The following is a 15,861-nucleotide window of genomic DNA, read 5'->3' as shown; positions in this document are numbered from 1 at the left end:
TCCTGGTTGCTTTAACCCAGTACTAACTATCCCTGCGCCCATCACAGCCTATCACACGGTGATACGCCCCTTATTCACAAGGCACTGAGCAGAAGATGGAAGCGCTTTCTTGACTCAAGCAAATGAATCAACACTTCAGCATCCTGAGAGAGGCAGGAAATGTTTCCCAAGCAAATTTTGTGGTGCCTCTGAAATCCAACTGCATTGCAGTCATACAATTAGGGAGGAATTGTTTCCTGGAGCAGCACAGGCAACTGGTCATGAACTACAAACTCCCGGCCAGGCTTTTCAGATCACAGAACTAGGGACTAGTCAACATGGAGTCTTTTTACACACACACACACACACACACACACACACACACATTAAGCATTTGCATATCATTTTTTAGGGTTTATTTATCCAGATATGACATGAAACAGGGAACAAGACACCTCAGTCCGATCTACACATAACTTTCCTACTAGTCAAGCCAGAATATTAGATTTGATCCTAACATCCCTCGTTGCTCAGCTATTCCAAGGTCTAGGGCACGAGCTAGTTGGAGGGGACACAGACCTTGTGGTTCCCTGAGTATCCACATGGTGAATGAATTAGCTTGGTGGGGTTTGGCTGGCAGGTGGATCCTGGGCTGGCTCACTGGATGCCCTTCCATCTTTGTCCCCTCCGGGGAAGATGACTGTGGCATTGGTTACAGCCTTGGAGGACATCAGAACCTTAGGAGGTAGAGCAGGCTCTGAGGACGGGGGTGAGACTGGAGATTTCCCCACGGGGGGATCAAGAGGTAGATTGGTATAGGTGCTGTTGTCAAAAGAAGGTGGCGAGTCGAGCCTAACGTACGGTACATCCGAAGGCAATCCCGCAGCCGGTCCAGAATCACTGATGTGGTTGACTACCGACAAGGAATCCTGAAGCGAACACAGAGGAATCAGAGAAAGAGAGGATTCCCTCCTCTGTCCCAGTTCCTTTTTAGGGGAGGCCTAGGACCACACTAGCTCTGTCTCTCAAATCCCAAGTATGGCAGTAGGCTAAAGGGCTTTGTGTCAAACATCATCAAGGTACTCTCCAGATCTCAAAAGGTGAGGTAGCACTGGGGTCGAGTTTAAAGCACTAGAAAAAGGGTCTGGACCTTGACTGGGTCTCCATCTTCTCGGCACCCCATCATCTTGAAACCTCTCAGCGAGGATGAAGGGTGAAGGGTCTAGGGAATTTGGCTGTGGACCTTCAGGAGCCTCTTACCATGCCTGAAACTCTGCTATTCTGCAAACGGCCGCAGACCCCAAGCCTGTTCCCTGGTGGACAGACAACAGCAGCTCTGTCACCTCCACGGCTGGCTCCCAGCTCTTCCCCTCGCTCCCTCCAGGCGTTTCTGAACCCTTTTTCCTAGGGCGGATGCAGCTTACTCACCCAGCCTCACCACCTCACCTCCACCCCTCCCATCTCCTCACTCATTTGCTGCTCCCTTCCATCTGCTCCTGGAGTCCAGTCCTTGCCTCCTACCTCCCCTCCCCAGTCCCACCCACCTGCCCTTCCCAAGTCCTATCTTCCCCCAGTCCTACCCCTGCAGAATCTCCCTCCCTCCCTTCTGTCCCCTAACCATGGGAACTCTAGGGTGTGTGGACTTGCCTAAAGCCCAAACACATCCCTCTGTAAAGACTCCTTGTGGACCAGTGGAGCCAGCCTGGGGTTAGTAGACAGACAGTGACATACCTTTCCTTCTGGCCACTAGGGCAAACAGCACCACAGCCACCACCAGTAGACTGAGCAGAAGGACAGCACCCCAGATCAAAGGGATGCTGAGGGACAGAAAAGAGTGGATGAGTTTAGGCCCATACCCTGCAAGACCTGCCAGCCAGGAGCTTTGCATGCAGTGGAAGACCTGCCACATTCTCTGAGAAGCCATAGTGGAGAGGAAGATGGAATGGAATGAGAAGGGCAAACGCCAGTGGGTCACGAGAGAGACACACTGGCAAGGTGTTCTGGTTGATCCACCAGAATAAACTGAGATGGAGAAATCGGCCCATCTGCTGGCTGGAAGTTCCCCCAGGATGGAAGGAGCCATACAGGTCCCCAGCATGATAAGTCTAGAACTTAAAACAAGTTATAGCTCTACTTTCCCTTCTCCCAGCCACCCAAAACCAGTCTTGCAAGTACCTCCTTTCATGCTGACCGAGCTCCCTAGGATTGGCACTGCTCGTAGGGTCCAACAATGGGTCCTTGGCCAGACTGTCCATCATATGAGTCTCTTCCTCCTCCTCCCCCTCCTCTTCCCCTTGCAGGCCAGGACCTGAATCAGAAGGAAATAATAGATGTGTGCATGACCTAGTGGGCAGGCTTCATGGTTTGGTGAGGTCTGAGGAACTGGGAAGAGAAGTTGAGGAAGGAGAGGCCTAAGGAAGCAGAGGCTGGACATGTTCCCTAGGTGCCTCTCATCCTGTGGGCTGGGAAACAGCATTGACTCTTCGAGCCTTTGCCTGGTTGTGAATATACCCATTTTCCCTCTGCCACCAGCCCCCACTCACTTCCTCCTGTGTTTCTTCTTCATCTGCTCATCCCAACCCCCTCTGTTCCTATCAGGTAGCTCAGACTATGTCGAAACACCACTGCCCAGTGCCACACAGGACAGCTTTCCTCAGCTCCTCGGTCTCCTTGCTCCTGGCTCCCGTTGAATCTCAAACGGGGTCCCCCACACCTCTGCAACTCGGTGAGCCCCCTCCTGCAGATGGCTTGGGCTCCATCCTGAATGGGCTCTGCTGTTAGGATCTAGGGGACCCCAGGTCACCCCACATGCAATGCAACACCAACTGACCCTCACTGAGAGTCAAGCTGTCCCCCTTGACTCTGTTTTGTGACACGAATGGCGTCATCTCTGCGGTGTGCTAGCTTGCTTTCTCTGGGTGAACATACCCGCGCTGGATGCCTGGCCGGTCCCTCTGGACCATCCGTGATGGGACCTTGCCTTGTTCTCCATAGATCCACCATTCTCATCCTTACCTTCTTCCGAACCAGAAAGTGATGGGAGGCCAGTCTTGCTGCACATGCCCCTTCTACATGTCCCCCGGGTGGTCTCAGGTGCCCTTCAAACTAAATGCTTGCCTGAGAAGCAAGCCTTACCACCCCCACCCCCAGCCTGGTCCACCTGCTTGCCTGGGCATGCATCCTGCGACCCACTCCAGGTTCCTGCCCCTCTTTCCAGTCTTGTGTATCGCTATGTTTGCCTTTTAGAGAGCTAAAACCTTGACCTACTAGACTTTAACATATCCAAGAATAAGGAGGACAAAGAATAACTAGCGGCTATTTTTTAATATAAAATAATATGGTCTCAGGACTAAAGGTACTCCGGTGATGATCTACCCTCTTATTTAGAAGGAAAAAACCAATTGGCCCAGGGGGAAGGGGAGCGAGGGGGAGAGATGAGCTTCTTAATTTTATTATCTGAGCATTGGACACAAATGACTTGAGGAAAGGAAGAGTAAAAGATGAAAACTTATCTGTATCTATAAGAGAAAGGCAGAAGTTTTATTTAAATAAACACTTAGAGACTAGAAAGGTTTCAGTGGAAAAAGCAATTTTTTTATGTTGCAATTCGAGCTGGAGTTCACTTTAGCTTGTATAGTGACCAAGAACTTCCCCGTTTGAAAACTAAAACATTATGATGATGATCATCATCATCATCATCATCAATCAACATCATCATCATCGAATAAGCTGCAGTATTCCAGGCATTGACTGCTGGCGAGCTGTCTACTAGACCCACAGGGAAGATGTTAATTAAGATGAGAACTCAATTACAGGAATTTCGGGGTGTGGGGGAGACACGGGAGGAATGACAGTTCCTCTCCATTCATAACTGAACTTTGTTGAAAACCTTTCTAAATGAGACAGAGTATCCCTGCGGAGCCTGGAGAGAGGCCACTAGCTGGGAGGGGAGGGGCGAGGGCGGCTGCCTGGCTGATTTATCTCAGGCTCCCCAAACCGGGCCTGGTTTCCGCTCCAAGCTGTCAAAGGCTCCCCCCTCTCCCGAGAGGGGGGGCTCCCCACTCCCTCGGACCCCCCCAGGCTCTGGCTGGCCTGGTCAGTCACCTGTGGGGAGGACCTGCAGGGCGATGGTGTGCAGGGTCAGGGGTCCCGAGGCGCTCTCCACCACGCAGCCGTACTCGCCCGCGTCCTCCTCCCGCAGCGACTGCATCTCCACTTGCAGCAGCCCCCCGCCCAGGTCGGTGAGGAGGGTCCGCCGGCTCCCGGGGGCTCTGCGATCCACGGCCGAGGACCCCAGGGGCTGGCAGCCTCGGGTGGAGGAGAAGCGACACCACAGCTTGGGAGCCCGCACCTCCTGGAGCGGGTAGTGGCATTGCACCTGGATGGAGCCGCCCACGGGGGCCTGCAGCGGCTCGGGGAGGCTGTGCGCCCAGCCCCAACCTGCGGGGGGCGGGGAGCCGGGTGAGCAAGGGGCAGGAGAGGGGCCACCTCCAGCCCCCCACAAGGTGACCCTGGGACCCACAGATGTGGTGGAGGGCCGTGATTCCCACAAAAGCCCACTGTGTATGCGGTACTGAGATACTCAACCCAGGGCCTCACGGGGGCTAGGCAAGCACTCTACCCCTGAGCTACCTTCCCAGCCCTAGGAAGGGATCTTTTAAGTTAAAAAAAAATACTTAAGGGGGGCTGGGAAGGTGGCTCAGGGGTAGAGTGCTTGCCTTGCATGCCTGAGGCCCTGGGTGCGATTCCTTAGCACCACATAAACAGGAAGAAAAAAAAAAAAGTAAGTGGCACTGTGGCTCAAGTGGTAGAGCACTCACCTTGAGCTGAACAGCTGAGGGACAGCGCCCAGGCCCAGAGTTTAGGCCCCACAACCAACAACAAAAAATTATATATATGGAATAAAGTATCAGAAGGCGGTATGGAAGAAAAGCCACAAGGAAGTCTGAAAGGTGCAATAGAATGGACAAAAAGATGGACAATGTGTGTGTGTATGTATGAGAGAGAGACAGAGAGAGACAGACAGACAGACAGACAGACAGACAGAGACAGAGAGAGGCAGAGAGAAGTAATGGACATTTGATGACTACTTAGGAGTTCATGCCCAACAGACTGCACACAGCAGGAAGAGGAAAACAACCAGGACCCAGGAGGGAAGGGCCCAGAGTGCCCAGGCTGGACTTGAGGGAGAGCAGGGAGGGAGGAAGGGAGGCCTAGCGGCTCCTGCCAAACTTTACCTGGAATGCTCAGGAGCAGCAGCAGGAGGCGGCCGGGCAGCATGGCTGGGCAGAAGAAGGTCGCTGCAGAGGCTGGTGGATCCCTGGCACAGCTGGGCGCCAGGGCAGGAAACGTCTGTCCCAGACAGTCACGTGGGCTTGCAACCACAGATGGGCAGACAGGGACCCGTGGGTGCCTCCCGGGGTTGGGGGACTTGGGGAGCTACCTCCAGGGTTGGAGGGTGGGGGGAGGTGGGGGAACTCTTCCAAATTCTGGTTGGCTCCTGAGCCTGAGAGAGGGGGTGAGACAAGGCAGTTAAGATGCAGAAGGGGGTCTTGGCCTCCTCCAGTGGGGGAGGCCAGCGGACCCCAGCAGTCGGAGGGCAGGAGCAAGAGGAAAGACTTTCAGGGTCTCCCAAAGATAGATCCAAAGAGGTAGAGCTCTGTAGGGCCCTACACAAGGCCCAATGCCATCTCTCTATGCGTGTCCCCACCACCACCACCAGGACCACCACCACCACCACCCCAAGCTCCCAGGACACCAGCTCAGTACGTCCTCTGTCCTTCACTGCACCCAGACTAGAACCTTCTTCACATCCTGTCTGGACACTCGGCGCTTCCCTCCCAGGTCCTGGGAAACAGGTGTTCCACTGAATAACAACTTCCCCATGTCCTTTTCCTCTTCCTGCTTGTGTGCAATCTGTTAATTCGTTAGACATGAACTCCTAAGCATTCATGGATGTCCGTTACTTCTCCTCCCCCCCCTCCCGTCAATCTTTTTGTCCATTCTATTCTGCCTTCTAGATTTCCTTGTGGCTTTTCTTCTATAGCTCCTTCCGATCTTTTATTCCTTAAATATTTTTTAGCTTAAAAGATCCCTTCCTCGGGGCTGGGAAGGTGGCCTAGTGGTACAGTGCCTGCCTAGCATGCATGAAGCCCTGGGCTTGATTATCTCAGTACCACATACACAGAAAAAGCCGGAAGTGGTACTGTGGCTCAAGTGGTAGAGTGCTAGCCTTGAGTAAAAGAAGCTCAGGGACAGAGCCCAGGCCCTGAGTTCAAGCCCCAGGACTGGCAAAAAAAAAAAAAAAAAAAAAATCCCTTCCTCATTCTCCAAGCACTCTTTATTTGTGACATACTACTTGTGCTCCATGGGTATTTTCCTCTCTTTTCACAATCCAGGCTTTGTGAGCAAAGAGCAGACCCAGCCTTGTTTGAGCACGATTGAGTAGCAGATCTGCCTTGGAAACGAGAGACTTCCAGAGAAGTTGCTTTGCGTCCTTTCCTTTCTTCTCCAGAGGAGATTTATGTCCCAGGGCAAAGCTTTCTCTCCTCTCTTTTCCTCCTCTTCTCTTCTCTTTCTCTCTTCCTTCCCGTTCCCTCTTTCTTTCTTTTTTCTTTCTGTTCCTTCCTCCTCTTTCTGCTCCTATTCTGCCTCTTCTCTTTTCACTTTTTTCTTTTCTCTTCCACTTTTCCTTCCTTCCTCTTCCTTCTCCTTTCTCCTCCTTCTCCTTTCCTTCCTCTGTCTTTTTTTTCCTCTTCCTCCTCTTCTCTTTCCTCTCTACTTCCCTCCACCTCCTTCCTTCTCTTCTTCTCCTAAGACTCAAACCTACTCCCTACACAGGAAGTAGCTAGCCTTTGTTCATGGGAACTGGGCTCGAATGTGAGTCACAACCCAAAGCAGTTGTCAGAGAAACTGGAGATGGATGGAGGAGGGTTGCTGCCACTGGTGGTCTCAAGCAAGAAACCTAGAAAAGAGCTGGAAGAGCCTTCTCCCTTGCTCCTCTCCCCTTCATTCCTCCCTCCTCCCTTTTTCCTTCCTTCTGGCACAGGCCATTGAAAATGGGGAACTAAGAGCAGGACCTGAGATGACCAGCTCGTGTGTTGAGCAGAGTCTGGTGGAAGTGGGTGACAGGGCCCCAGTCCCTGCTTGGGGAGGCAGAGGAAGAGGGGTACGGTTTCCCAGGACCTGGGTCTTTCATGCTGAAACTGGAGAAGTCCTACCCAAGCTGGTGCTTATACATTATAAGAAAGTTATTTGCCTTTAATAAACCAGCTGGGGCTGTTTTGTGGAGCACAGGACTAAGTTCAACATTTAGCTGCAGGTGGGGGTGGGAGAGGCAGATAGGATGGGTCCTGGACTCCAGGGAGACCTCATGCTACTGGGCTCTACAAGGAGGAAGTGTTTGCTGAGGAACACCTGCAGGACACCTGGCCAGGCACTTTCACAAATAGTACTTCTATCCGCACAAAAACACTGTGGAGCCCGGCGCCAGAGGCTCGCCCATCCTAGCTACTCAGGAGGCTGAGATCTGAGGATCACGGTTCAAAGCCAGCCTGGGCAGGAAAGGCCGTGAGACTCTTATCTCCAATAAACCACTAGAAAACCGGAAGTGGTGCTGTGGCTCAAGTGGTAGAGCGCTCGCCTTGAGCTGAAGAGCTGAGGGACAGCGCCCAGGCCCAGAGTTCAAGCCCCACGACCAAAAGAAAAAAACACTGTGAAGTAGACAGGAGGAGGACTGATTTGCTGACTGATGATTGATGACTGATTGATTGATTGACTCTTTTATCATCCAGGACACAGAGGCTTACAGAGGTGAAACTGAGACCCGATGATCTCTTCCTCTCCCTCAGCCCAGATCAGCAGAGATGCCAATCATCGCTCCATTCCAGACATGGCAGCTCTGCCACGCCACAGTGGGAAAGCATGGAACTCCTGAGTTACCAAGAACAGCAGAGCTCCATCTTGGGGCTAGAACCCAGGGCCGCCACTATGCTCCAGTAGTAGGCCTATTCCCTGAGCCAAAGTGCCCCTGATAAAAGCAGGTGCTGGGGACTCTGCTGTCAGTCCTCTCCTCTTCTGTCCTGGAGCACTATCCATTTCCTCCTCTCTCAGGTTTCTCACCCCGCCCCTTCTATTCAAAATGGCGGCACCCAACAGCTTCCCAACACTGCTCTTCACCTTGATTTGTTTCTACTTTGTTTCCTCAATCAGTGCCTTTCACCCTTCAACAGATGCTATCAAATTTACTGTCTTTATTGTGTTTTCTGCTTTTCCCACTAGAACCCCATGGGGGAAGAACTCAGGGCCTAAGCTGATCACGATTGCGTCTCCATCGCCCAGAATTGTAGCTGCCACAAACGAGGTGCTCAAAAACAATTGTTGTAAAAATGAATGAATAGAAATGAGCCCGAGGGAAGGATGCCTTGAGTGTCCGGTGGGATCCAGGGATCTTGGCTCACCCCCTTCTCCCCCGCGGAGCCTTGGTTTCCTTTCAGGCACCGAGAGGGATGGATATCTGTCAGCACCACCAGCCCAGCTCTGCTGTCCCATCCTGTGATTCTGTCTTTGTCATTTCTTGGAGGGGAAGTGATAGCTGGAAAGACAGTTCCAGAGAGATGAGAGGATGAGTCATCTGACTGATGGCCTGGGGAAGGGAAGCAGGCATGGGTGGGGAAGGCCGGGGGTGAACGAGGGACCAGCCCGGCACAGAGGGAGGAGTGGAGAAGGCCAGGAGATAGCCCACACTTGGTGATGGATCTAGGGAAGGGAAGGGAAGAAAATGAAAAGAAGGAGGAGGAGAAAGAGGAAGAAGGAAGGTGAAGGAAGAGAAGAAGAAGGAGAAGGAAGAGAAGGGAGGAGGAGGAAGAGGAAGAAGAAAGAAAGAAGGAGGAGAAGGAAGGAAGAAGAAAGAAGGAGGAAGAAAGAAGGAAGAAGGAGGAGGAGGAAGAGGAAGAAAGAAGGAAGAAGGAGAAGGAAGAAAGAAGAAAAAGAAGAAGGAGGAGGAGGAGGAGGAGGAGGAGGAGGATGGAGGAGGAGGGAGGAAAATGGAAGAGGAAGAGGAAGAAGAAAGAAAGAAGGAGGAGAAAAAAGAAGACAAGAAAGAAAGGAAGGAAGGAAAGAAGGAAAGAAGGAAGGAAGGAAGGAAAGAAGGAAGGAAGGATCCAATAACTACAGAATTGTCTTGAGTTGGAGCATGAATGTTTAATGCCTGAAACTCAAAAGCTGACAGGTGATCTACCCTCTACCCACTCCCCATGCTACCCTCTCCCTCTCCCCCCAGTAGATGTCCCGTCTTCCAGGCCCAGGGTAGGCAGGCTGCAGGCAGCCAAAGCATGACTCGGAGTCTTGGCAGCTGGTGAGCGTGCAGATTGGCCCCTGGATGGACTCACCCAGCTTCTCCTCTCATCCAAGCTCCGGTTCTCTCATGTGTTCCTTGGCCCTGCAACAGACTGAGGACTCAACCCTCCCATCCCTTCCCCATCCACCCAGCCGCTGCCGCATCTCACCTGTCAGGCAGACGCTGAGCGCCCAGGCTCCTGACCACAGTCCAGCCCAATGGCCACAGGTGTCTCCAGCTTCTGTCCACGCCGGGCCATGACGAACAGGGCACTGGCTGCGAGAAGTTTGCAGAACAAGATGCAGGCGAGAAGGAGGAGGATGGACATGGGCACGAAGGGGGTCTCTCCTAGCTGGCTCCTGGGAGAGAGAAGGAGGGTAGCTGGAGCCTGGTAGTGAGTCACACTGGAATCTGCCCTCAGAGCTGAAATGGGGAGAAGCCAGGAGCTTCTAGGGGCTTAGGAGGCTTCCCTGCCCCGTTCCATTGCTGGGGTAGGGCTTCATGAAGCTCTCGGGAGCTTAAGAGCCAGTCCCAGGCCACCAACCTGCTAAACACATCGCCTTCCCTCACCCAGCAGTGCTCTGCTGCCCTATTAATACTCTGTGTGCACGCACGTGTATGCATGCATGTGTGCCAGGCATTGTTCAAACCATATTTAGACACCAGTGCATCAGAGAGGACCATTCAGAATAGATCCTAGTCCTACCAAAGAGATCTGAAGGATCTAGTCTTGTGCCAAAAACGTAGAGCCAGTGGGGGAGGTGGGGCCTCCTCTGGGGCCTCCTAGGGAGGGGGCAGGAGTCTGCTTCTTCAGTGTCTTGTAAAATAAAAAATAACACACCAGGTGCTGGTGGCTCACACCCGTAATCCTAGCTACCTCAGGAGGCTGAGGTCTGAGGATCATCATTCAAAGCCAGCCCCAGGCAGGAAAGGCCAAGGATCATCGTTCAAAGCCAGCCCCAGGCAGGAAAGGCCGTGAGACTCTTATCTCCAATAAACCACTAGAAAACCAGAAGTGGTGCTGTGGCTCACACAGTAGAGCACTCGCCTTGAGCTGAAGAGCACAGGGACAGTGCCCAAGTCCAGAGTTCAAACCCCACAACCGACAATAATATTTTGGGGAGAGACAGAGTACTTGAACCTAGGTCCCCACATTTGCTAGGCAGGTACTCTACCACTGAGTCAAACCACCAGCCCTAGAGCAACACTCTAGACACTGCTATAGAAGGATTTCCATCTCTGACAGCTGGCCTGGTCACACTTAACTGTTTGAGGGGTGTTTGAACAAGACCATTCCCGGCCCCTTTCCTGCTCCTGGAATTCATGGTACTGGGTTCCAATCCCATCCCACCCCACCCCACCCTGCAGGGGGGGGTCCCACCTTCCCACTCCCACCCCACAGGGTGGGAGTCACTGCCCAGTCACTGTACCTGGAGACGCTGTGCTCCACTTGGACCCCTCCAAAGCTCTCTGATCCCTCAGGGACCCAGAAGTCTCCAGCACTCTGGGGCTCCAGGGGGTCTGTGGAGGGCAGAGCTGTGAATATACATAGTCTGTGGCTGTGGGGTGAACGATCCCTAGCCCCCCGCCATGGATCAGCTATTAAGCTCTGGCACGTCAGTTTCCTGATCTATAAAGTGGAGCCATTAGCAATGCCCCTTTGATAGTGGGGACTGGCTCAGGGGAATCTCTGCTAGTCCTGGCACTGCTAGGCACTGCACAGCACAGGTTCTCAGAACCTACAGCTCCCGCCCTGTCCCCTCTCAGGTCTGAAATGTTAAAAACAGGAGGCTCTGAAAGTCCCATGGGAACTGGCCGGGGGTGGCCCGCACGGTGGCCTGAGACCTTTGGGCCTGGCTGGGCCTTAGGCCCCGATTAGGGCTGAGCTTTGTGTCTCCTCATCCTCAGAGAAGATGCCTCTCCACCTTAGGCAAGTACTACTCCAGACCCTCATATCTGTGACACAGGGCCAGAGTGGAGATTCAGGTCTAGACGCTCGACTTGTTTTCTCTGTGACTCACTGTGTCCCGCTGACTAGACAGGACGGTGGCTCTGTGGCACTGGGAGTGGGAAAAGCCTGGGAGGAAGTCAGTGCAGAGCAGGAGACTAGCGGATGCCCCGTCTCCTCTCTCCCCACCACCTAGGGGAGCTCTGGGGACCCCAGGGTAACTCCCCCCCATTATCATCTCTTCAATAGAGAGGAACCCAGGTCTACCATGGGCTAGAAGAGGCCCAGGATCAGCCAGCCTTCCTTCGGAGGGGTGTTTTCTTTTTGAGAGGTGCTGAATTCACGCGAATGGGTCCCATGGCTGGTGGGATTCGCAGATGAATGAATCTGATAGACTCAGGGGCGAGCAAACAGATGAAGCAGTTCAGAGGAGCAGGGCGGAGGCTGGCTTAGCGGTCTTCATGCCAAGTAGGAAAAGATGCGCATCGTGCAGGTGATCGTGCCCTACACCAGGGGGCCCAGCGAGAGGAGTCTAGACTGGATTGGGGCTTCCATGCACAGTGAACAACCTACACGACCATCCATGGATGGATTTTCCCAGGGTCTCCTGGACCCTGGAGAGCGGCCTGCACTCCAGATGCTCTGCACCAGACCCAGCAGGAAGGGCAGGCGTGAGGCCCAGCCGCCCGCTCACCTGCCAGCACCTCCACCAGCACCTCCAGCAGCGTGTCAGCATCCTGGCCCCGGAGGCTCTAGCACTGATAGAGGCCTGCGTCGTGGGCTTGTAGATTCCGCAGGGTCACGGTGAGGCGCCCGCCTAGGGCATCGTCCACGATGGCCGTGCTGCCGTTCCGCTGCCTCAGGAAGGCCAGCACCCAGAGGCTGTGCGTGCTGACCACGCGCTGGCACGGCCCCCCCTCACCTCGCATGCGACACCAGGCTTTCCGTCGCCCCCAATGCTTCATCGCGTCGTACGGGCAGGAGACCTGCAGGGACTGGCCCGCCACACCCCGCAGCACGGTGGTGTTGTGGGCTCCCGACAGCGCTGGAGAGGAGACATTCATTCATTCAATTCTTCCACCACGCGCCCAGTATTTATTGAACACCTACTGCATACAGTGAACCAGACGGACAGAAAAAGCCCTGTCTTTTCAGGAGGAAGGAAGTGGCACCGTTCGCATCAGTGTGAGCTGGGAACCCAGAAATGCGGGTTCTGTGCCTGGGTTTCTCACTATGGTACTTGCTGGGCATCTTTGGGGAAAAAAAATAAATAACTGACCCTCTCTGGGCCTGTTTTCAGAGACACTTGATCTTCAAGCCTCTCTAGTTCCCCCCATCATATGAGAAAATGGCATCTCGTCTGTATCGAGAGAGGGCTGAGCTCGTGGCCCCCAGCGCTGGGCAGCCCTGGGCCTGGACTGGGCCCCTCCCCCCCCCGCCATGTTTGCCATCCACACTGGCACTGACTCCGCACGCTCCTCTTTCCTGACCTTTAGCTCCCAGCTTCCCTCTTTCTGTGGCTTTGTTCCCCTTTCAAGAAAGACGCGTCTCAGAGCTATTTTGAGGGAGACATGAGGCTGCTATTTTGGGGCTGCTTCGTAGGGGATGGAGGAGATGGGCAGGGGCTGCAAGCAAATCGACCAATCCCCTGCCCTCCCCCACCCTGTCCCTTCTCATTTAAGTGTACCCCTCATGCTGGGAGCGCAAGGGGCACCAGCCTGCATCTGATGGGGAGAAGAAGTCATGTGCAAGGATTTGGGGTGCTAGTGAACCCTCACCCCCCATCAAGAGATGAGGTCAGGCTGAGCACTGGTTCACGCCTGTAATCCTAGCTACCCAGGTGGCTGAGATCTGAAGATCCCAATTCAAAGCTGGAAGTGGAGGTATGGGTCAAGTGGTAGAATGCTAGCCTTGATTTTAGGAAGGAAGGAAGAGAGAGAGAGAGAGAGAGAGAGAGAGAGAGAGAGAGAGAGAGAGAGAAGCCAAGCAAGAGCATAAGGCTCTGAGTTCAAGCGCAATACTGGCACAAAAAAAAATAAAATAAAATAAATAAAAGAGCTGGGAAGGTGGCTCAGTGGTAGAGCGCTTGCCTTGCATGCCTGAGGCCCTGGGTTCAATTCCTCAGCACCACATAAGCAAAAAGAAACAAGCCAGAAGTGGCACTGTGGCTCAAGTGGTAGAGCGCTAGCCTTGAGCTGAAGAGCTGAGGGACAGCGCCCAGGCCCAGAGTTCAGACCCCATGACTGGACCCAAAAAATAAAATAAAATAAATAAGAAGAGCTATGGTCAGGAAGCTCTTCCTGGTGTGGGAGGGATGGCTTACAGATGCAGATTGCTGTCCTGGGCTCTTTTCTCCTTCCTTCCCTCTCTCTGATGCTCTCTGGGACAAGTCACATACTCATATGGTTCATAAGTTTGGCAGCTCTGACCAATCAACCCTCACTGGTCCTGCCCGACGGCCAGCTCAGGCCTGAGATGCCACCCCCAGAACGCCTTCCCTTCCCACATGACCAGAATCCCCTGGATTCTGGCCTGCGTGGGCTCCGATCATGGGGAGGAGAGGGTGCACCAGGCACGCGGGGCTGCTGCCTTCTCCACAGCCTCCCTCATGCCCACCCAGCCCTACTAGGCTGAAGGCCAGACAGCAAAGGAAGGCATGGCAGGCGAGGAAAGGCTCTTACCTGTGACAGAGAGCAGGGCAAGCAGCCGGAGAGGATCCATGCCACCCATCCCCAGCCGAGGGCAGACACGGAGTGCCTTGTGCAAGATCTGCTCTTTCCCTTGAAGCGCAGAAAAGAGAGGGTCAGGCGCTGCCCACAGGAACTGGGCTCCTGGAGATTGAGCAACCGTGGGGACTGGGGTCTGGCTTGTGATTCAGGGAGGGGTGTGTGGGTGTGGGTGTGTGGAGCTGAGGATGGCAGACCTGTAAGAGGCCAGCTGCCTGCCAGTGCCAGCCAGGGTGGCCCTGTCGGAGTGGGATTCTGCTCAGGCTCCACTGTAGCCATCCCCTCCTCTGGCTGATTCCAGCCCTAAGGGTTGAGTTGCTCCCCTAGGACATAGGACCTCTGCAGGCCCCTTCTGGTCTTTCCCTCTGTCTGGATCTCTTAAGTAAAGCAGGAACCAAGAGTGTAGGTGTGGAGGCCAACTTCCTGCCACATCCCACATGCCCATGGGCCCTCTGGGCCTCGGCTTCCACGTCAGTGACATGGGAACAGCAGTCATGCACAGGGTTACCGGGAGGGAGGATGGCTCACATTCCTAGAAACTGAAGGCTTTCCAACATGGCCAGAGAGGGTGGGCCTGACCTCCCGCTCTGGGGGTCGCCCACACGGGAGCGCTGTTTCCCGGTCTTGCCACAGCTTAGTGTGAAGAATATATCAAAATTCTAGCTATCCGGGAGGCTGGGATCTGAGGGTCATGGTTGGAAGCCAGCCTGGGCAGGATGGTCTGTGAAACTCTGATCTCCAATTAAGGCCAGAAGTGGAGCAGCTGTGGCTAAAGTGGTAGTGTGCCAGCCTTGAGAGAGAAAAAATGTTCAGGGACAACTCCCCGAGTTCAAGCCCCTATACCAGCATGTCGGCCCCATGCCCATTCCTGGGGCCTGCTCTGCCTCCTTAGGTACACAGGTCTCTTGCCCACCCCCTCTTTTCCATGCTGGGATTGTTCGGTCATGATCACAACTTCGCTGGGACACTTCACTTCTGGTTTCCTTATGGCCTTGATCTCCAGAATTGTCTCAGATATTTATTTTGATTCTGTTTTGCTTCAGACAGGAAGGAGTGGAGGGTGGACCAGCCCGACCCCAGGGATGCTGCTCACACTGTAGTTATCAGCAATGGAACCCCAAACTTCTGGCACCCCAAAGGCCAAGGCATAGCAGACTCCTCCCTCCTTCTCCTCAATCCCCCTGTCTAGAATGGCAGGGTAGTTGGATGGTGGCCAGTTCCTGGGCACCGTGGCAGGAGAAGGGTTCCCATGCTTGAGGTCACAGCTCTGGAGAAGGGCTTCTGGGCGTTGCTGGTGGCATAGGAGGGTGAAAGGGAAGAATGCAAAGCATCCTATCTGGTTAATCGGGAATCTCTTCCCAGGAGCTGCCCAGTAGAGTCTTTCACAAAAACCCCAGCACGCCTCTAGCTGTACATGGTCTTGATTGCCTTGTACTGGCAGGATTGTGTTCCTTCACCTAATATACATATATGCACATACCTGTGTGCACACATTTACACATGCATGCATGTGCAAGCATGAGATTCTTTTTTGTTGTTTGTTTTGTTGCTGGTAGTGGTGGTGGTGGGGTTTGAACTCATGGAGGGCCTGGGTGCTGTCCCTGAGCTTTCTTGCTCAAGGCTAGCACTCTACCACTTAGAACCACAGCTCCACTTCCGCTTTTCTGGTAGTTTGTTGTTGGAGATAAGAGTCTCCTAGACTTTCCTGCCTAGGCTGGCTTCAAACTGTGATCCTTAGATCTCAGCCTCCTGGGTAACTAGGATGACAGGTGTGAGCCACCGGCACCAGACAAGTATGAGATTCTTCGGGGAATTCTTATGAACCCCCAGAAGCATGGCGGCTAAACGTGAGCACTGAACACTCTTTGTGT

The 15,861-nt window shown here is 53.7% G+C and overlaps 2 protein-coding genes across 2 annotated transcripts; both read right to left on the bottom strand.

The window, feature by feature from the left end:
* Positions 1 to 380: 380 nt before the first annotated feature.
* Treml1 (triggering receptor expressed on myeloid cells like 1) lies at positions 381 to 5,259 on the bottom strand. Its single transcript, XM_042671964.1, has 6 exons — positions 5,217 to 5,259; positions 4,084 to 4,419; positions 2,155 to 2,287; positions 1,711 to 1,796; positions 1,240 to 1,292; positions 381 to 908 (listed from the first exon to the last, which is right to left on the bottom strand). Exons 1-6 carry the CDS (start codon positions 5,257 to 5,259, stop codon positions 594 to 596), a joined length of 966 nt encoding a protein of 321 aa, XP_042527898.1. The 3' UTR covers positions 381 to 593.
* Positions 5,260 to 9,217: 3,958 nt separating this feature from the next.
* Positions 9,218 to 14,275, bottom strand: Trem2 (triggering receptor expressed on myeloid cells 2). The gene is given in 5 exon segments (XM_042671959.1): positions 9,218 to 9,418; positions 9,486 to 9,675; positions 10,747 to 10,837; positions 11,959 to 12,309; positions 13,946 to 14,275. Coding segments are annotated over 4 exon segments (678 nt in total). The 5' UTR covers positions 13,995 to 14,275; the 3' UTR covers positions 9,218 to 9,418; positions 9,486 to 9,488.
* Between the last annotated feature and the right edge of the window lie 1,586 nt (positions 14,276 to 15,861).

Source organism: Dipodomys spectabilis, unplaced genomic scaffold (genome assembly GCF_019054845.1).
Source record: "Dipodomys spectabilis isolate Male_0828 unplaced genomic scaffold, ASM1905484v1 ptg000669l, whole genome shotgun sequence".
Taxonomy (NCBI): Eukaryota; Metazoa; Chordata; class Mammalia; order Rodentia; family Heteromyidae; genus Dipodomys; species Dipodomys spectabilis.
The sequence above is the reverse complement of the archived record's forward strand: the minus strand, read 5'-3'. Positions and strand labels throughout refer to the sequence as shown.